Here is a 22,645-nt window from a genome sequence, read left to right as displayed (position 1 = left end):
ACCCAACTGAGCCACCCAGGCACCTCTAATAAACTGTAATACTTAGATGTTTGGGGCACCTGGGTGGCTCAGTCGGTTAAGCGTCCGACTTCAGCTCAGGTCATGATCTCACGGTCCGTGAGTTCGAGCCCCGCATCGGGCTCTGTGTTGACTGCTCAGAGCCTTGAGCCTGTTTAGGATTCTGTGTCTCCCTCTCTCTCTGACCCTCCCCTGTTCATGCTCTGTCTCTCTGTGTCTCAAAAATAAATAAACGTTAAAAAAAATAAAAAAAAATAGATGGTTATAAGTACCGTGAAATAAAAGTAAAGCAGGTTAAAGGGAACAAAAAAATCACAGAAGGTGACGAACTTATATATACGGTGGTTGTGGAAAGATTCTGATGACATCTGAGCAGAGACTTGAAGGAAGTTAAAATATAAACCTTGGGTAATAGGAAATCAAGTGGGAAGACAGAGATGACAGGATGTGTGGAATATTCAAGGGGGTAGTGAGGAGATCAGTGTGGCTAGTGTGAGAAGAATATAGGAGGTGAGATCAGGGAGATCAGCTCAGTCTGATGATGGAAGACCTTGCAGAATATGATAATTTGAAGTTGGGTAGAAAGTGTTTGGAAGGATCTGAGCAGATAATGACCTGATACAACTCTAAAAGATCACCTTAACTATCATGAAAAGGATAGATTCTAAGGGAGCAAGGATGGATATAAGAGTACCAGTTAGATGGCTAATGTAATAATCAAGATACCATGGGTTTACTTTTTAGAAAAATGCAGATACATGTGTAAACAATTTTGTGTAGAATGGCAGAGACCTAATACATTAGCTTTTTACCTACTCTCTTTGTAGCCCTAGTAAATGATTCTGAACTTACATGCTTGACAGAGGAATTAGGAACTACTTGACATCAACCTAATGATGAAATAACTTTTTGACAAATCACACACACACACACACAAAACTTCAAACATATGAAATATAGAAAATACTAAAAATAGTGTAACACTTATGTACTCATCACCCAACTTTGTCAAAGTAACATTTTGTCACTACTTTGTCAAAGTAACATAGTAACATTTTGTCACTATTTCTTCTTTTTAAAAAATTTTTAAAGTTTATTTATTTATTTTGAGAGAGGGGGAGGGAGGGAGTAGGGCAGAGAGGGAGAGAGAGAATCCTAAGCAAGTTCTGTACTGTCAGTGCAGAGCCTCATGTGAGGCTTGAACTCATGAACCATGAGATCATGACCTGATCTGAATCAAGAGTTGGTCACTTAACCAACTGAGCTACCCAGGTGCCCCTGTTCCTTTTTTAAAAGAAAATTTTAGAAATACCATTGAAATCCCTTGTGTACCTTTCCTTGGTTCCATTTTCCTTGGTTGCGTTTTCCTTGTTCCTATCTTAATCTGAAGGAAATCTTTTCTCCTGATTTAAGTATTTATCATTTCTTTTTTCTTTTTAGTTTTTCATTCTTTTTTATTTTTTTTTTTTTTATTTTTTTTTTTTTATTACTGGTTTTTTTTTTTTTGTTTTTTTTTTTATTTTTTTTAATATATGAAATTTACTGTCAAATTGGTTTCCATACAACACCCAGTGCTCATCCCAAAAGGTGCCCTCCTCAATACCCATCACCCACCCTGCCCTCCCTCCCACCCCCCATCAACCCTCAGTTTGTTCTCAGTTTTTAACAGTCTCTTATGCTTTGGCTCTCTCCCACTCTAACCTCTTTTTTTTTTTTTTCCCTTCCCCTCCCCCATGGGTTTCTGTTACGTTTCTCAGGATCCACATAAGAGTGAAACCATATGGTATCTGTCTTTCTCTGTATGGCTTATTTCACTTAGCATCACACTCTCCAGTTCCATCCACGTTGCTACAAAAGGCCATATTTCATTTTTTCTCATTGCCACGTAATATTCCATTGTGTATATAAACCACAATTTCTTTATCCATTCATCAGTTGATGGACATTTAGGCTCTTTCCATAATTTGGCTATTGTTGAGAGTGCTGCTATAAACATTGGGGTACAAGTGCCCCTATGCATCAGTACTCCTGTATCCCTTGGATAAATTCCTAGCAGTGCTATTGCTGGGTCATAGGGTAGGTCTATTTTTAATTTTCTGAGGAACCTCCACACTGCTTTCCAGAGCGGCTGCACCAATTTGCATTCCCACCAACAGTGCAAGAGGGTTCCCATTTCTCCACATCCTCTCCAGCATCTATAGTCTCCTGATTTCTTCATTTTGGCCACTCTGACTGGCGTGAGGTGGTATCTGAGTGTGGTTTTGATTTGTATTTCCCTGATGAGGAGCGACGTTGAACATCTTTTCATGTGCCTGTTGGCCATCCGGATGTCTTCTTTAGAGAAGTGTCTATTCATGTTTTCTGCCCATTTCTTCACTGGGTTATTTGTTTTTCGGGTGTGGAGTTTGATGAGCTCTTTATAGATTTTGGATACTAGCCCTTTGTCCGATGTGTCATTTGCAAATATCTTTTCCCATTCCGTTGGTTGCCTTTTAGTTTTGTTGGTTGTTTCCTTTGCTGTGCAGAAGCTTTTTATCTTCATAAGGTCCCAGTAATTCACTTTTGCTTTTAATTCCCTTGCCTTTGGGGATGTGCCGAGTAAGAGATTGCTACGGCTGAGGTCAGAGAGGTCTTTTCCTGCTTTCTCCTCTAAGGTTTTGATGGTTTCCTGTCTCACATTCAGGTCCTTTATCCATTTTGAGTTTATTTTTGTGAATGGTGTGAGAAAGTGGTCTAGTTTCAACCTTCTGCATGTTGCTGTCCAGTTCTCCCAGCACCATTTGTTAAAGAGACTGTCTTTTTTCCATTGGATGTTCTTTCCTGCTTTGTCAAAAATGAGTTGGCCATACGTTTGTGGGTCTAGTTCTGGGGTTTCTATTCGATTCCATTGGTCTATGTGTCTGTTTTTATGCCAATACCATGCTGTCTTGATGATGACAGCTTTGTAGTAGAGGCTAAAGTCTGGGATTGTGATGCCTCCTGCTTTGGTCTTCTTCTTCAAAATTACTTTGGCTATTCGGGGCCTTTTGTGGTTCCATATGAATTTTAGGATGGCTTGTTCTAGTTTCAAGAAGAATGCTGGTGCAATTTTGATTGGGATTGCATTGAATGTGTAGATAGCTTTGGGTAGTATTGACATTTTGACAATATTTATTCTTCCAATCCATGAGCAGGGAATGTCTTTCCATTTCTTTATATCTTCTTCAATTACCTGCATAAGCTTTCTATAGTTTTCAGCATACAGATCTTTTACATCTTTGGTTAGATTTATTCCTAGGTATTTTATGCTTCTTGGTGCAATTGTGAATGGGATTAGTTTCTTTATTTGTCTTTCTGTGGCTTCATTGTTAGTGTATAAGAATGCAACTGATTTCTGTACATTGATTTTGTATCCTGCAACTTTGCTGAATTCATGTATCAGTTCTAGCAGACTTTTGGTGGAGTCTATCGGATTTTCCATGTATAATATCATGTCATCTGCAAAAAGCGAAAGCTTGACTTCATCTTTGCCAATTTGGATGCCTTTGATTTCCTTTTGTTGTCTGATTGCTGATGCTAGAACTTCCAGCACTATATTAAACAACAGCGGTGAGAGTGGGCATCCCTGTCGTGTTCCTGATCTCAGGGAAAAAGCTCTCAGTTTTTCCCCATTGAGGATGATGTTAGCTGTGGGCTTTTCATAAATGGCTTTTATGATCTTTAAGTATGTTCCTTCTATCCCGACTTTCTCAAGGGTTTTTATTAAGAAAGGGTGCTGGATTTTGTGAAAGGCCTTTTCTGCATCGATTGACAGGATCATATGGTTCTTCTCTTTTTTTTTGTTAATGTGATGTATCACGTTGATCGATTTGCGAATGTTGAACCAGCCCTGCATCCCAGGAATGAATCCCACTTGATCATGGTGAATAATCCTTTTTATATGCTGTTGAATTCGATTTGCTAGTATCTTATTGAGAATTTTTGCATCCATATTCATCAGGGATATTGGCCTGTAGTTCTCTTTTTTTACTGGGTCTCTGTCTGGTTTAGGAATCAAAGTAATACTGGCTTCATAGAATGAGTCTGGAAGTTTTCCTTCCCTTTCTATTTCTTGGAATAGCTTGAGAAGGATAGGTATTATCTCTGCTTTAAATGTCTGGTAGAACTCCCCTGGGAAGCCATCTGGTCCTGGACTCTTATTTGTTGGGAGATTTTTGATAACCGATTCAATTTCTTCGCTGGTTATGGGTCTGTTCAAGCTTTCTATTTCCTCCTGATTGAGTTTTGGAAGCGTGTGGGTGTTTAGGAATTTGTCCATTTCTTCCAGGTTGTCCAGTTTGTTGGCATATAATTTTTCATAGTATTCCCTGATAATTGTTTGTATCTCTGAGGGATTGGTTGTAATATTTCCATTTTCATTCATGATTTTATCTATTTGGGTCATCTCCCTTTTCTTTTTGAGAAGCCTGGCTAGAGGTTTGTCAATTTTGTTTATTTTTTCAAAAAACCAACTCTTGGTTTCGTTGATCTGCTCTACAGTTTTTTTAGATTCTATATTATTTATTTCTGCTCTGATCTTTATGATTTCTCTTCTTCTGCTGGGTTTAGGCTGCCTTTGCTGTTCTGCTTCTATTTCCTTTAGGTGTGCTGTTAGATTTTGTATTTGGGATTTTTCTTGTTTCTTGAGATAGGCCTGGATTGCAATGTATTTTCCTCTCAGGACTGCCTTCGCTGCATCCCAAAGCGTTTGGATTGTTGTATTTTCATTTTCGTTTGTTTCCATATATTTTTTAATTTCTTCTCTAATTGCCTGGTTGACCCACTCATTCGTTAGTAGGGTGTTCTTTAACCTCCATGCTTTTGGAGGTTTTCCAGACTTTTTCCTGTGGTTGATTTCAAGCTTCATAGCATTGTGGTCTGAAAGTATGCATGGTATAATTTCAATTCTTGTAAACTTATGAAGGGCTGTTTTGTGACCCAGTATATGATCTATCTTGGAGAATGTTCCATGTGCACTCGAGAAGAAAGTATATTCTGTTGCTTTGGGATGCAGAGTTCTAAATATATCTGTCAAGTCCATCTGATCCAATGTATCATTCAGGGCCCTTGTTTCTTTATTGACTGTGTGTCTAGATGATCTATCCATTTCTGTAAGTGGGGTGTTAAAGTCCCCTGCAATGACCACATTCTTATCAATAAGGTTGCTTATGTTTATGAGTAACTGTTTTATATATCTGGGGGCTCCGGTATTTGGCGCATAGACATTTATAATTGTTAGCTCTTCCTGATGGATAGACCCTGTAATTATTATATAATGCCCTTCTTCATCTCTTGTTACAGCCTTTAATTTAAAGTCTAGTTTGTCTGATATAAGTATGGCTACTCCAGCTTTCTTTTGGCTTCCAGTAGCATGATAAATAGTTCTCCATCCCCTCACTCTCAATCTAAAGGTGTCCTCAGATCTCAAATGAGTCTCTTGTAGACAGCAAATAGATGGGTCTTGTTTTTTTATCCATTCTGATACCCTATGTCTTTTGGTTGGTGCATTTAATCCATTTACATTCAGTGTTATTATAGAAAGATACGGGTTTAGAGTCATTGTGATGTCTGTATGTTTTATGCTTGTAGTGATGTCTCTGGTACTTTGTCTCACAGGATCCCCCTTAGGATCTCTTGTAGGGCTGGTTTCGTGGTGACAAATTCCTTCAGTTTTTGTTTGTTTGGGAAGACCTTTATCTCTCCTTCTATTCTAAATGACAGACTTGCTGGATAAAGGATTCTCGGCTGCATATTTTTTCTGTTTAGCACACTGAAGATATCGTGCCAAGCCTTTCTGGCCTGCCAAGTTTCAAAGGAGAGATCAGTCACGAGTCTTATAGGTCTCCCTTTATATGTGAGGGCACGTTTATCCCTTGCTGCTTTCAGAATTTTCTCTTTATCCTTGTATTTTGCCAGTTTCACTATGATATGTCGTGCAGAAGATCGATTCAAGTTACGTCTGAAGGGAGTTCTCTGTGCCTCTTGGATTTCAATGCCTTTTTCCTTCCCCAGTTCAGGGAAGTTCTCAGCTATAATTTCTTCAAGTACCCCTTCAGCACCTTTCCCTCTCTCTTCCTCCTCTGGGATACCAATTATGCGTATATTATTTCTTTTTAGTGTATCACTTAGTTCTCTAATTTTCCCCTCATACTCCTGGATTTTTTTATCTCTCTTTCTTTCAGCTTCCTCTTTCTCCATAACTTTATCTTCTAGTTCACCTATTCTCTCCTCTGCCTCTTCAATCCGAGCCGTCGTGGTTTCCATTTTGTTTTGCATTTCGTTTAAAGCGTTTTTCAGCTCCTCGTGACTGTGCCTTAGTCCCTTGATCTCTGTAGCAAGAGATTCTCTGCTGTCCTGTATACTGTTTTCAAGCCCAGCGATTAATTTTATGACTATTATTCTAAATTCACTTTCTGTTATATTATTTAAATCCTTTTTGATCAGTTCATTAGCTGTTGTTATTTCCTGGAGATTCTTCTGAGGGGAATTCTTCCGTTTGGTCATTTTGGATAGTCCCTGGAGCGGTGAGGACCTGCAGGGCACTTCCCCCGTGCTGTGGTGTATAACTGGAGTTGGTGGGCGGGGCCGCAGTCCGACCTGATGTCTGCCCCCAGCCCACCGCTGGGGCCACAGTCAGACTGGTGTGTGCCTTCTCTTCCCCTCTCCTAGGGGCGGGATTCACTGTGGGGTGGTGTGGCCCGTTTGGTCTACTTGCACACTGCCAGGCTTGTGGTGCTGGGGAGCTGGCGTATTAGCTGGGGTGGTTAGGCAAGGTGCACGGGGGCGGGAGGGGCAAGCTTAGCTCGCTTCTCCTTAGGTGATCCACTTCAGGAGGCGCCCTGTGGCAGCGGGAGGGAGTCAGATCCACTGCCGGAGGTTTGGCTCCGCAGAAGCACAGAGTTGGGTGTTTGCGCGGAGCGAGCAAGTTCCCTGGCAGGAACTGGTTCTCTTTGGGATTTTGGCTGGGGGATGGGCGGGGGAGATGGTGCTGGCGAGCGCCTTTGTTCCCCGCCAAGCTGAGCTCTGCCGTCCGGGGGCTCAGCAGCTCTCCCTCCCTTTGTCCTCCAGCCTTCCTGCTTTCTGAGCAGAGCTGTTAACTTCTGACCTCCCAGACGCTAAGTCGAGCTTGCTGTCGGAACACAGTCCGTCCGGCCCCTCCGCTTTTGCCAGCCCGACTCGGGGGCTCTGCTTGGCCGGCGAGCCGCCCCTCCGCCCCGTCTCCCTCCCGCCAGTCCGTGGAGCGCGCACCGCCTCGCCGCCCTTCCTACCCTCTTCCGTGGGCCTCTCGTCTGCGCTTGGCTCCGGAGACTCCGTTCTGCTAATCCTCTGGCGGTTTTCTGGGTTATTTAGGCAGGTATAGGTGGAATCTAAGTGATCAGCAGGACGCGCGGTGAGCCCAGCGTCCTCCTACGCCGCCATCTTCCGGAACTCCTCTTTTTTATTTTTTTAAGTAAGCTCTACACCCAGCTTGGGGCCTGAACTCCAACCCCCCAAGGTCAAGAGTTGTACACTCCCCTGACTGAGCCAGCCAGGCACCAAGTATTTATCATTTCTGTGCATGTGGCTATACATAAATAATACATCGTTTTGCATTTTCTTTCTGCTTTTTCACCCTAAACAATTTTCTTGAGGTGTTAATTGATATACAATAAAGTACATAATTTGATAAGTTTTGACATATGTGTATGCCATGACACTGTCACTACAGTCAAAATAGTGAATATATCCATTGCCCCAAAAAGTTCCTTCAAACCCCATTGTAACTCTCCTTCTGGATTCTCCCTCCCAAATCCCTCTGTACCCCTTCCCATTCTACACACACACACACACACACACACACACACCCTGGATACCCCAGCAACCACTGACCTGCTTTCTGCCACTGTGCAGTAGTTTGGATTTCCTAGAATTTTATATAAATAGAATCATGAAATATGAACTTCTTTTTCTGTCCAGCTTCCTTCACTCTACATAAATATTTTGGGGGTTCATTCATTGTTACAATGTGTATCAGTATTTCATTCCTCTTCACTGTTGAGTAGGTATTCTGTTGTATAAATATACCGCAGCTTGTTTATCTGTTCCTTTGTGATGGACATTTGGGTTATTTCCAGTTTGAGGTTATTACAAATAAAGCTGCTGTGAACATTTGAGTACAGGACTTTGTATGAACAAAGGATTTCGTTTCTCTTGGATAAATACTTATGAATGGGAATAGCTGGATCATATAGTTTTTATTCCTTAATTATTTGAAACTGCCAAGCTGTTTTATGAGATGGTTGTACCATTTCATATTCTTCCATATCATTGTCAACACTTGATATGGTTAGTCTTCTTAGTTTTAGCCATTATAATAGGTCTCTAGTGGTATCTCACTGTGATTTTAATTTTCTTTTTTTTTTTTTAATTTTTTTTAATGTTTACTTATTTTTGAGACAGAGAGAGACAGAGCATGAACGGGGGAGGGTCAGAGAGAGAGGGAGACACAGAATCCGAAGCAGGCTCCAGGCTCCGAGCTGTCAGCACAGAGCCCGATGCGGGGCTCAAACCCACGAACCGTGAGATCATGACCTGAGCCGAAGTCGGACGCCCAACCGACTGAGCCACCCAGGCGCCCCTAATTTTCGTTTGATTAATGATGTTTCTGTTTTATTTTGAATTATTTTTTATTTCATTGTATGTCTTTGTCATGCTAACTATACCTTTTGGTTTTGTTATTTTAGTGGTTGCTTTAGGGTTTATAGTATACATCTTATTACAGTTTATCTTTAAGTGATATTATACTTTCACATATGTTTAATAAACTTAAATATACCTTTATTTCTCCCCTCCAGTCTTTATATAATTGTTGTTGTATGTTTACTTATATATATATGTTATATACTCCATAATGTAAACTCTCAATTATCTTTTTCAAGTGATTTAGATATTAAGGGAAAAATAACTTATATAATGGCATTTCTATTTCTGGTGTGTTTAATGCATTTGTGTATAACCATATTTCCATCTGGTATAATTTTCCTTTTGCCTAAAAGATTTCCTTTAACATTTTTTGGAGCACAGTTCTGCTGGTGATGAAGAGTTCTGCTTTTGTATATATAAAAAGCCTTTATTTGGCCTTTGTTTTTAAAAGGAATTTTGCTGTATATAAGATTCTATATTAACTTTTTTCTTTCAGTACCTTAGAGGTGTTTTCAACTTTTTTTCACTTGCATTTTTTTGCAATAAGAAATGTTTCATTCTTATTTTTGTTCTCAGTATGTAGTATGTGTTTATTCTCTGGCTGCTTTTACAATTTTCCCTTTATCAGTGGCTCTGAATACTTTGATCATGATGAGCTTGTGTGACATTTTCTTCACATTTCTTGTGCTCTCAATTTGTAGAGTTTCTTGGATCTCTAGGTTTATAGTTTGCATCCAATTTGAAAAATTTGGGGCCATATTTCTTCATATGTTTTCTGTCCCCTCCCATCTCTCTTCTTCAGAGACTCCAATTACACGTATATTAGGCTTCTTGAAGTTATCTTACAATTTTTTGGATTCCTCTTTCTCTTTGTGTTTCATTTTAGATAGTTTTATTTCTATGCCTTCATGCTTCGTGTTTACTAGTCTTAGCAGCAGCAGTGTCCAATCTGCTGTTAATACATTCAGTGCATTCTTCATCACACACACTGTAGTTTTCAACTCTAGAACTTTGATTTGGGTTCCTTCCTAACCCCCTTCTTCCTTCCTTCCTTTTTTTTTATTTTTTTTATTTTTTTATTTTAATTGAGTAGGCTCCACACCCTACATGGGGCTTGAATTCATGACCCTGAGATCAAGAGTCACATGTTCTACCAACTGAGCCAGACAGGCACCCTGATTTGGGTTTCTCTTTATATTTTTCATGTCTCTCCTTAACTTTTTAAACATATTAAATACAATTATAATAACTTTTAATATCCTTCTCTGCTAATTCTAATATCTATGTCAATTCTGGGTCAGTTTCAATCAAGTGATTATTCTCCTCATTTTGGGTCATATTTTCCTATTTCTTTGTGTGTCTGGTGATATTTGATTGGGAGGCCTTTACTTGGCGGAGTGCTAGATTTTTTTTTTTTTTTTTTTTTTGAGTGCTAGATATTTTTATGTTCCTATAAATCTTACTGAGCTTTGTTCTGGAATACAGTTAAAATACTTGGAAACAGTTTGATTCTTTTGGGTCTAACTTTTATGATTTATTAGGCTTCATTGGAACAGTGCTCAGTCTAGGGCTAATTATTTCCCCACTAATGCAGTAAAACCTTTCTGAGTGCTCTACCCACTGCCTAGGGAATTCAGAGTTTTTCCAGTTTAGCTGGTGGGAACAGACACTGTTTAAAGCTTTGAGTACTAGGCACTGTTCCCTCTAATCTTTTTGGATGATTTTTTTCTCCTAGCCTCAAGTAGTTTTCCCACATACATGTTCTGATCATTTCTCTGCTACATACTTGAGGATTGTACCCCTGCATATGTGCAGGATTCTCTTTCTATGCAGCTCTCTCTAGTACCTCAGTGCTCTGTTCTATACACTCTGCAGAAGCAGAAGTCTATTATTATGTTTTGAAACTGCAAGTGGAATAAGTTTACTAGTTTTCTTCTGTGGGATAAGAAAACATTAGCATTAAGAAAGATTTTGTGATCAAATTTTGGAATTAAGTTAAAAAGTTGGAAATTATTACTACTGTAATAATTCACTGAAGAACATTAACTTGGATTCTGTAGAAGAAACTTGATCAGCCTAGTCTCCATAGCAGTGGTGATACAGAACTTGTTGAGAACACAGATTTCTGGGACTCACTTTAGAGATTCTGAGATAGTAGATTTCAGACCACATTTAGAAAGATACTGCTCTACAGAGAGTCTATGCTAGTTCTGTAGGTGATGAAAAGAAAGAAAGAAAGAAAGAAAGAAAGAAAGAAAGAAAGAAAGAAAGAAAAGAAAGAAAGAAAGAAAGAAAGAAAGAAAGAAAGAAAGAAAGAAAGAAAGAAAGAAAGAAAGAAAGAAAATCAGCCATGGAACTTCTAGGAGTAAAACTTGACTTTCATAATTTTACTGTCAGAAATATGGAACAGTTGAGTTATGTACTTTTTAAATTTTTAAGAGATTTTGAAAAGGAGAAGCAATAGAAAAGAGGGGATGAGGGGGGAAGAAAGGGAAGTGAGGATAGTAGACAGAACTTAGAGAAGAAAAGATTAAAGAGAATCAAGGCCTGGTAGGGAATGGAAAAGAGGATACAGTAGATTCCAAAATGAATGCTATTAGAAGGTAAATTATTGCAGATTATTTTGAGCTTCAATTGAATTTAAATTTTAGTTTTGCCTTGAAATATTTATGAGCTTAATAATCAGGATTTAGGATTTTTCACCTCTACTCTGATTAGCATAGGTCCTATAGAACCTCAAGGAGGAAATTAAATCTAAGGTACCATCTGTTGTAAGACACACCATTGTTTTGTGTACCTCCAAGAAAGAAAAAGTGCTGCCAGAGAATGGCACATTGTGCTTTTTTGACATCTATTTTAAGGTGCATTCCAATTTCAGAGATGTTAGAATGTGGGAAAGATATTGTGTCTTAAAATTGATGAAGTGTGGTATTTAGAAGACTTCTGTCCTTGTCCTCCACCTCTGTCTTTCCCCAGTCTAGTCTATTTAGTATGTTCTGTTTTCCTAGTGTTCTTTAGGGTAAGCTCAAATCTCACTTCCTTCATGAAGCCTGTCTAGATTCTTATAGTAAGATGTTTCAAGTTTCCTTTGAGCATGTTTCTTATGCCCCTTTCACTTTTGAATATATCTTCTTAATAGAGAATCAAAAGCAAAATAGGAGTTTGGTAGCTCTGCTTTTTCTGCATCATCTGTTAACATTATACCATCTGCCCTAAGCGGTAGACCTAATCCTCCTTTCTTGTTCTTGCTCTACATGTATTTTTTAAATCCTTTTTATTGTTCTTAACATTTTTCATCAGCCTCCGCTCATTCTGGGCTCCTACTTTACTTACATGATTCTCCTTGTTTCAGATCACTCTTTTGTATTCATCCTTGTTCACATGCCTTTCTTTTTCTTTTTTTTAAAAAACAGGTCTCTTAAAATTCTGAACTTACCATAGCACACCATATACCACCATATTGGATTCTTCAGATACCTCTTTTCTTTCTTATCAGATTAGCTTTTTTGTTTCTAGTGTCAGGATATCACCTTTTAGAAACTCTCTCTTTCAAAAAAGATCTTCCTATCACAATATAATTTCTGTGGCATCACAGAAACTATTTTCTCCAGAAAAACTTGATTCAGTTCCCTGAGTATCAGTGTTTCCATTATTCTTTTTTAACTATTAAGAGCTCCAAGATGGCATGGTTGCTTTTTCTCATGCGTTTCATTCCCACTTCACTATTTTATCCTTGTATGTCAGAATTAATTCCAAAAAAGTGGTTCCGTTCATTATTTCTTCCAGCTAATGAAAGATGATACGTTTCATATGCTTAGTGACTTATATTATGCATTTCTAGGGAACTAATTTAGTTACATTCTTGATAGTTGGAGATCTCTGTTGTTGTTGGACTACTGCTTTGCCCTTTGTGGAAAATATTAAGAAAGAATTCATTATTCATTTACTATGTTTATTGAATCAAAGCGTATATGAGGGATCACATATAGCCTTGAGGATACAATGGTAAAGAAATTAGGTAAATCACAATCTAGTCAAATGAATGAATTTATCTTTTATCCAGGAAGATGGTTGGCAATATACTTCCACAGTGAGATTGATACTCATTTTTACCCCTACCCAAATGCTTTCAAACTTGACTTGTTTCTATCCTTAACTTAATTGACCATCAGGTTAATATAATGTGCTTTTCTAAAAATGTTACTAAAACTTTTTACTGTGAAATATAACATGTGTGCCATGCATACAACATAAATATACACCTAAACAAATTGTTATCCTGGGAACACTCAAGTAACTACTACTCAGATCAAAAATAGAAAATTGCCAGCATCCTAGAAACCCCTCATAGTCTCTTCCCTATAATAATCACCTTTCTCCCACCAAAAGTAATTACTATCTTGATTTATATGGTAACTGTTTCTTAGTCTCTCTGTGTAATTTTACCACCAGAATGTATCATTAAGTTATAAATTAATTTAGTGTATTCTTGAACATTATATAAATTGAATTAAACAGAATATGTCTTTTGTGTCTAGCTTGAGACTTATCTGTGTTCTTGCCTATAGCAGTATTCAGTCATTTTCATTATTGTGTGTAGTCCATTGTATGAGTTTACCATAGTGTATGGTAAATATATACTATGATATGTTGATGGTCATTTGGGTTTTCAGTTTCTATTACAAATGTGATTAGCATTCTTGTATATTTTTACTGATACACATGTGCATACATTTCTGTTGAGTATATTTTTAGGACATTGGGCATCCTTATTTTCACTGTAGTATAGTACCAAACTAGTTTCCAAAATAGTTGTACTAATTTTACACTCCTTCCAGCAATGAATGTGAGTTCCTGTGGTCTACACATCCTCACCACTATTCAGTAAAGTCAGAGTTTAATTTTAGCTTTCTAGTGGGTAGTTAATTATGGTTTAATTTACATTTACCTGACTATAAATGAGATTGAGTAACTTATTGTTTATGAGAAGTGCCCATTTTGGGTTCTTGCCCACATTTCTATGGGTTTTTTGTCTTTTTCTTACTCTCTATAAGAGCTCTTTATTCTGCCTGTGACCACTTTATCAGTATATTTGTTGCAGTTATCTTCTTTCACTCAGTGGTTAACCTTTTCATTGTCTTAGTTGTGTTCTTCAATGACTTAGAAGTTCATTTAATTTAATATAGTCAAGGTTATCAATTTTTTTCTTGTTGCTTTCTTATGCCACATTTAAGAAGTATTTCCTACCCTAATGTCATAAAGATATTCTATTGTTTTGCCTTTCACATTTAGGTCTGCAGTCCATTTGGTTGATTATTGTGTATGGTGTGAAGTGGTGTGTCCAGTTTTATCTTTTTCCCACAGGCATACCCAAATGACCAAGCACTGAGTTTTGGAAAGATCATGCTTCCCTGCGGTGGAACCTTTGTTATGAATTCAGTGCATATATGTTTGGGTTGCTTCTTGGCTATCTGTTTCATTGGTGTATTTGTCTCTATTCTTGAACTAATAGCACACTGTCTTAGTTACTGTGGCTTTATAATCAATCAGTATATAATAGAGGAAGTTCTCCTACCTTCTTCAAGGCTAGTCTCAGCCCTGTATATACAATTTCATATACATTCTTTTAAAAGTTTGTTTATTTATTTTGAGAAACCGTGTGTGTGCGCCTGTGAGCTGGGGGAGGGCGGGGGGGGGGGGGTGGAGAGACAGAATCCCAAGCAGGCTCCATGCTGTCAATGCAGAGCCTTGTGTGGGGCTGGATCTCACGAACCGCAAGATCATGACCTAAGCTGAAGTCAGGAGTTGGATGCTCAACTGACTGAGCCACCCAGGCTCCCTTGCAATTCCACATACATTTGAGAATCCGCTTGTCAAGCTCCACCAAAACAAAAAGTCTTTCAAATTTATTCTAATTTATTGAATCTATAGATTCAAACCTATATTGTTCAAGGTTGTTCAGCTGTACAGGGTTTATTTTTTTATCCTTTTACTTTGAACTGCCTATATGTTTTAGATGTATTTAAATATATTTTCCAGTCTGAAAATTTTTATCTTTTAACTGGAACATTTATTCCATTTATGTTTTATGTAATTATTGATATATTTAGGTTTAAAACTTATACTCTCTTGTTTGCTTTCTACTTCTTCCATGTATTTTGTGTTCTTTATCATCTCCATTTTCACTTTCTTGTATTTTTTGTTGATCCAACTGTTCTTGTTGGTTTTGGAATTATATACTCTTTTACTGGAAATTACAACAACATCCATAAACAATATAGATTATACAGGTACCTTGGAATATTTTAGTTGTTTGTGTGCCCCCCAAATTAAATGCTATTTTTATATATTTTAATTTTATACATATATTTAAAATCCTCAAGTTACTATTATTACCATTATGATTATTACTGTTTTAGAATAGTTACTGGTCATCTAGATTTACCCACACTTTTATTTATTTATTTATTTATTTATTTATTTATTTATTTTTACTTAAATAAAAAGTTTATTTTTTTCTTAAAGTTTATTTTGAGAGTGAGAGTAGGGCACTAATTTTCCATGCTTGTCTGTATATGGTTTCAGGCATTAAAGTTTTTTTTTTTTAATTTTTTTTTTTCAACGTTTTTTATTTATTTTTGGGACAGAGAGAGACAGAGCATGAACGGGGGAGGGGCAGAGAGAGAGGGAGACACAGAATCGGAAACAGGCTCCAGGCTCCGAGCCATCAGCCCAGAGCCTGACGCGGGGCTCGAACTCACGGACCGCGAGATCGTGACCTGGCTGAAGTCGGACGCTTAACCGACTGCGCCACCCAGGCGCCCCAGGCATTAAAGTTTTTATACACTACCCAAAAGACTGGAAGCCAAACTGTAGCTCACCTGAGGGCTGATTGATTTTAGGATCACCTGTACTCTCAGGGTACAGCTCTTTCAGATCCCAGCTCAAAGCACCATAGTGCTTATAATTAGCAGGCCCCAGCACTGAGTATTTTACTCAGAAATTTGTGATGGGAATGCAAGTTGGTGTAGCCACTCTGGAAAACGGTATGGAGGCTCCTCAAAAAACTAAAAATAGAACTACCCTACGACCCAGCAATTGTACTACTAGACATTTATCCACGGGATACAGGTGTGCTGTTTCGAAGGGACACATGCACCCCCATATTTATAGCACTATCAACAATAGCCAAAGTATGGAAAGAGCCCAAATGTCCATCGATGGATGAATGGATAAAGAAGATGTGGTGTATATATGCAATGGAGTATTACTCGGCAATCAAAAAGAATGAAATCTTGCCACGTGCAACTACGTGGATGGAACTAGAGGGTATTTGCTAAGTGAAATTAGTCAGAGAAAGACAGAAATCCTATGACTTCACTCATATGAGGACTTTAAGAGAGAAAACAGATGAACATAAGGGAAGGAAACAAAACTAATAAAAAACCAGGGAGGGGGACAAAACAGAAGAGACTCATAAATATGGAGAACAAACTGAGGGTTACTGGAGGGGTTGTGGGAAGGGGGATGGGGTAAGGGACACTAAGGAATCTACTCCTGAAATCATTGTTGCACTATATGCTAACTAATTTGGATGTAAATTTTAAAAAATAAAAAAAATAAAAAAATAAAAAAATTTGTGAGCCTGTCAAACACTCTGGTAAGCAAGTACCCCCAAGCAAATGTGGCCTTGAGTTTAGGACTCACCTCTCTGGATTTCCACTTTTGTCTAATTCTAGACCTGTACATTTCTTACTGTCTTCTTTGCTTTTTGATGCCTTTGAATTTTGTTTGTGATTTTCAGCTTTTTAACTAGTCATTGGTGGGAGGGTTACTTTGAATTATCTAGTTTGCTATACCCAGAAGCAGAAAGACCCATTTTATATTTTTCACATATGGTTTTGCCATCCTGTTACTTTTATTTGATTTTGGAGAGACTCTATAACTATATTGTCCAATATGTTAGCTCCTAGCCACATGTAATTGTTGAGCACTTAAAATGTGGCTAGTTTGAATTGAGACGTGCTGTAAATGTAAAATATTTCATTAATAATTTTTATATTGATTACATGTTGATAATATTTTGGATATATTGAGTTAAATACAAACATTAAAATTAACTTCAACTGTTTCTTTTTAATGTGACTGTCAGAAAATTTTAAATTACATATATGGCTTACATTTGTGGTTTGCATTATATTTCTGTTGGATATTATAGTTATGTAGAAAAGTTGTTGAGAACACATGCTCTGCAGCCTGGATTTGATTCCTGGCTGTACTTTTTATTAGAAGTGTAATCCTGGGCTTTCAAAAATTTTTTCTTGCTTTAATTTCCTCTTCTTTAAAATGAGAATGATAGTAATACCTGTTTCAAAAGTAAGTTGTGAAGGTAAAACAAGATGAAGAAGGTAAATACTTAGTACAACAGACAACTTATAGTAAGTGTTGATAAAAATTCAGCCATTGTGTTTTTGTTAGTATAGTATCAGAAATATAGTTCAATGGATATTTTCTTTCTTTCTCTTAACATTTTCTCCTCCACCCATAGTAATAGAATTCTGGACACTATAATTTGACTGGGGCATAAACAGATGCACAAATTCTGTAAGAGAGTAAGACTATGTCATAGGCAAATAGTCATTAGCTGCAGAAACTTTTTAATGCTTCTCCAAGATAATATTGCCTAAAATATTTTTATGGACTATGTGGCAAGTATGTAACCAAGCTTTACAACTGTACTTCGGAAGAGAATTGTACAGCCGTCGGTGTCTGGGTGGCTCAGTCGGTTGCACATACCATTCTTGATTTTGGCTCGGGTCATGATCCCCAGGGTTGTGGGATCGAGCCCTGTATTGGGCTCTGTGCTCAGCGTGGAGCCTGCTTAAGATTCTCTCTCCCTCTCTCTGCCCCTCTCCCCTGCTTGTGCTCTCTCTCTAAAATTAAAAAAAAAAAAAAAAAGAATTGCATTGCCAAGAGATGGTGGTGTGTTAGCAATAATATTGTTCCAGGACTTGCTCTAGACCTAATTCTGCCACTGTGCTCATCTGGAGTCCAGTTTCTCTCTTGTAAAATCATAAGGTTGTACTAGATGATAACATAGGCCTGTATGTTCTATGATTTTTCCATGTTAATGATTGCATGTCACATATTTTTAATTTATAGTTCAGTTATCCTTAGGTTTTGCAGTTCACATTGGGATGGTAAGAGTGACATAAAGTTAAAGGAAGTATAGAATCATGACAGGATAGAGACACAACTTTCTGATTCACCCAGAAAATCTTACAAGATACATTAGGTTGCAGCTAAACTATTTTTTCCGGATTTTTTTTTGAATTAAAAAAAATTTTTTTAACGTTTATTTATTTTTGTGAGAGAGACAGAGCTGGAGTGAGAGGGGGGCAGAGAGAAAGGGAGACACAGAATTGGAACCAGGCTCCAGGCTCTGAGCTGTTAGCACATAGCCCGACGCTGGGCTTGAACCCACGAACTGCGAGATCATGACCTGAGCTGAAGTCAGATACTTAACCGACTGAGCCACCCAAGTGCCCCTGCTTTTTTTAACTTGTTAAAAAATTTAATTTATTTTAGAGAGGAAGAGCATGAGTGGGGGGAGAGGGGCAAGGGGGGAGGGAGGGAGGGAGCGAGAGGGAGGGAGGGAGGGAGGGAGGGAGGGAGGAAAAGAGAGAATCTTAAGCAGGTTCCACATTCAGAGAGGAGCTTTACACAGGGCTGGATCCCATGACCCCGGGATCATGACCTAAGATGAAATCAAGAGTCAGACACTCAACCAACTGAGCCACCCCAGCGCCCCTTCAGAATTGTTTTTCATTTTACTAGAATAAAATGGATAGTTTAGATTATATTAAGGTACCATATAGATAGGAATTGTGGTTGTAGTTTAATGGAAAGATTGCTGGACTTTTAAGAATACCGGGGTTTTCATTGAATCCTAGAAGAGAGCACAGGCAGTAATTTTTCTGACATTGGCCAGAGCAACATTTTTCTAGATATGTCTCCTGAGGCAAGGGAAATAAAAGACATGAACTGTTGGGACTACATCAAAATAAAAAGCTTCTGCACAGCAAAAGAAACAGTCATCAAAACTAAAAGGCAACCTACTGAATACAAGAAGGTATTTGCAAATGACATATCCAAAATATAAAGAACTGATACAACTTAACACCCCAAAAAACAAATGATCCAATTAAAAAATGGGCAGAAGACATGAACAGACATTTGTCTAAAGAAGATCTCCAGATGGCTAACAGACACATGAAAAGATGCTGAATGTCACTCATCCTCAGGGAAATGGAAATCAAAACAACAGTGAGATATCACCTCATACTTGTCAGAATGACTAAAATCAAAACACAAGAAACAACAAGTGTTGATGAGGATGTAGAGGAAAGGGAAGCCTTGTGCACTGTTGGTGGGAATGCAAACTGGGTATTTACCCCAAAATACAAAAAATGCAAATTCAGGGGCACCTGGGTGGCTCAGTCCATCAAGCATCCAACTTTGGCTCAGGTCACAATCTCATGGTTCATGAGTTTGTGTGCCACATCGGGCTGTCTGTCAGTGCAGAGCCCACTTTGGATCCTTTGCCTCCCTCTCTCTGCCCCTCCCCCATTCATGCTTGTTCTCTCCTAAAAATAAACAAACATAGAAAAAAAAATTTTTAAACCCACTATTTCAAAGGGATACATGCACCTCTGTGTTTATACCAGTATTATTTACAATAGCCAAATTATGGAAGCAACCCAGGTATCCATGGATAGATGAATAAAGATGATGTGATACACACACACACAGAGGAATATTATTCACCCATAAAAAAGAATGAAATCTTGTCATTTGCAGCAACATGGATGGAGCTAGAGATATTAATGATGAGTGAAATAAGTTAGAGAAAGACAAATACCATATAATCTCACTCATGTGGAATTTAAGAAACAAAACAAATGGTCAAAGGAAAAAGAGAGAGAGAAAGAGAAACCAAGAAACAGACTATTAACTATAGAGAACAAACTGATAGTTACCAGAGGGGAGGTGGGTTGGGAGGATGGGTGAATGGGTGAAAAAGGTGATGGGGATTAAAGAGTGCAGTTGTTGTGATGAGTGCTGGGTGTAATATGGAATTGTTGAATCACTGTATTGTTGACCTGAAACTAACACTGTATTGACTATGCTGGCATTAAAATAAAAACTTAATTAAAAAAACCTCGGTTTTAACTGCACTTTGCTGCTAGATAATTAAGTAAATCCTAAACAAGTTATCTTTGTTCTGATTTTCCTGTAATGTAGTAATGTGGAATGTGGTAATATGGAATGTAACACTTCACTCAGAGTAAGTACTTGAGAAATTAAAGAAATTAGTACATTTTGTCCTATTATACAGAATTTGCATTAGTATCTGTGGAAGTACAATAGGGGAGAAGAATTTAAAATGTTATATGAAAATTGTTATATTAATATATATTATAAATTATATAATATAGAGATCTATAACTTTTAAAAGCATCATACTCAGATCATTCTTGCAAGTTAGTTGTATTTAATTGTCAAAGAATAGTTGGATTTTATGTTTTTCAGGAGTATAGACTATTGGAAAAAATGGAAAGCTCCACAGTTCATTCTGTGAAACTAGCACAACCTTAAATTTGTTAAAGTGACCTTAAGTCTGATAGAGATAATATAGACACACCGTTCATGTGTGCACATGCATGCACACACAAACAGATGTGTTAAAAGTCCAAATAAATTATTAGCAAATTGAATCAAAAAAATTATATATGTGATTAGGAAGAGTTTATCTCAGAAGTATAAAGATGGCTCTATACCATGAAACCTGCCCATAGCTCGTTATATCAGCACCTTAGAGGAAAATTTATGATTATGTCAGTAGATGATTTTTTTTTTTTTTGAGAGCGAGCATGTGAGAGGGTCATAGGGAGAGAGAGAGAATCTTAAGCAGGCTCCACACACTCTCAGCACAGAGCCAGATGTGGGGTTCAGTCTCATAACCGTGAGATCATGACCTGAGACAAAATCAACAGCCAGATGCTTAACCGACTGAGCCACCCAGGTGCCCCATGATTATGTCAGTAGATGGTTTTAAAAAGAGAGGGAAATCATTTGATAAAAACCTGACAACACTCAGAAATGCAAATTAAAACAACAGTGAGATAACATGTACAACTGGCAGTATGTAGGGAAATGGGCATTCATACTTTGGTGGTAGTATAATTTGTTACTGGTAGGAAAACACTGTTAATAGTTATTGAAATAAGAATGCGCATTATCCTTTAAGTACTCTCACTTTTGGGAATCAATTTTTTTTTAATTTTTTAACATTTATTTTTGAGAGACAGCGACAGAGCACGAGTGGGGGAGGAGCAGAGAGAGGGAGACACAGAATCTGAAGCAGGCTCCAGGCTCTGAGCTGTCAGCACAGAGCCCAGAGCAGGACTCAAACTCAAGAACTGTGAGATCACGATCTGAGCCGAAGTCGGATGCTTAACCAACTGAGCTACCCAGGCACCCAGGAAATCGATCCTACAAAATATAGTATAATAGAATATACTATAATAGTGATATATACTGTTATGGTATATTAGGATTATATTCAAGGACTTCTGTTTTGGAAACAACATGAATGACTATTGATCACTTGTAGGAGTCATTGAATACATTATTTTCCATCTATACTGTGGAATATGGTACACCCATGGAAGGATATCCATGGTGGTATTGTTATATTATTGGGGTGAGAAATAACAAATTATGGATTATTATGCACAGTGTAATCCTTTTTTTTTTTTTTGTGAAAAGAAAGGCTATATATGTTAATGTTTGCATGAGCAGTGGGAAATATGTGGAAGGACTGGGTAAAGAGAGGTGGTGGGATCAGTGAAGAGGTGGTGGGATCAGTGAAGGCGGGCATCATTAAGTTTGTCTAGATATGTTCTACAGTGTTTGATTTATTATGAAGAGCATGTGTTATCTTTATAATAATCACATTTAATGAAGGAAAAGAATGCTAAACAAACTCAAAGTACCTGGATGTGAGTTCTCATGAAGTTCAATTTGGCTAGAGATACAAAAAATTTTAAAAAAGGTATACTTTCTGCCGTAGAGAATACTTGTATTATTTCCATTTACAAGCATTATCACAGATTACTTTTGACAATAAAGATATTTCATATTAATAGATGGTGGCTTTAATGATTTTTTTTTCTTTTGTAGCAACTCCGTTCCAATATCCGAGAAATGGAGAAACTTTGTTTGAAAGTCCGAAAGGATGACCTAGTACTTCTGAAGAGAATGATAGACCCTGTTAAAGAAGAAGCATCAACAGCAACAGCAGAATTTCTTCAACTCCATCTGGAATCTGTAGAAGAACTTAAGAAACAATTTAATGATGAAGAAACTTTATTACAACCTTCTTTGACCAGATCCATGACTGTTGGTGGTAATGTACTAAGTCTTATTTTTGATCATAGTAATGCATTTAGTTAAAGTTCACCATCTTGTATAGCTGTTGCAGATAATGTGAGTCTCCAGGGATCACCTTCTATTTCAGTCTGCTGAATTGTTGAACCCTGAGTGTGCCTAGAAATGCATACCCTAGAAGTTTTGCAGGATAAAAATTTTAAGACTGTGCTGTATAGAGTGGAACTTCGAGGCTTCAAGTACCTATTTGTCTATATAATGAAAATAAATGTTATAATATTTCCTAAGGAGAATGTCATCCTGGATTGCAGAGTATGCCCCTTTCATCTCCTGGTGCAGGAGTAGCCTGATCAGGCACACCTCTTTCTTTGGCGTTCTGACTTTCTTTCATAGTGGATGTTAGATCTATCTCCCAGCTCAGTTTTCTGAGTTTAATGACATTAAAGAAAATCTGCATTCGGGGTCATGCTATCAG

The 22,645-nt window shown here is 37.7% G+C and overlaps 1 protein-coding gene across 2 annotated transcripts in view; it reads left to right on the top strand.

Annotated features, from left to right (window-relative positions):
* STX17 (syntaxin 17) overlaps positions 1-22,645 on the top strand; it is a 74,014-nt gene that overhangs the window by 28,435 nt on the left and 22,934 nt on the right. For both annotated transcript variants that reach the window (XM_058694771.1, XM_058694773.1), the window contains exon 4: positions 21,964-22,189. In XM_058694771.1, coding sequence (XP_058550754.1) covers positions 21,964-22,189 — 226 coding nt within the window. The remainder of the gene's footprint in view (positions 1-21,963; positions 22,190-22,645) is intronic.

Source organism: Neofelis nebulosa, chromosome 12 (assembly GCF_028018385.1).
Source record: "Neofelis nebulosa isolate mNeoNeb1 chromosome 12, mNeoNeb1.pri, whole genome shotgun sequence".
NCBI lineage: Eukaryota > Metazoa > Chordata > Mammalia > Carnivora > Felidae > Neofelis > Neofelis nebulosa.
The sequence above is the reverse complement of the archived record's forward strand: the minus strand, read 5'-3'. Positions and strand labels throughout refer to the sequence as shown.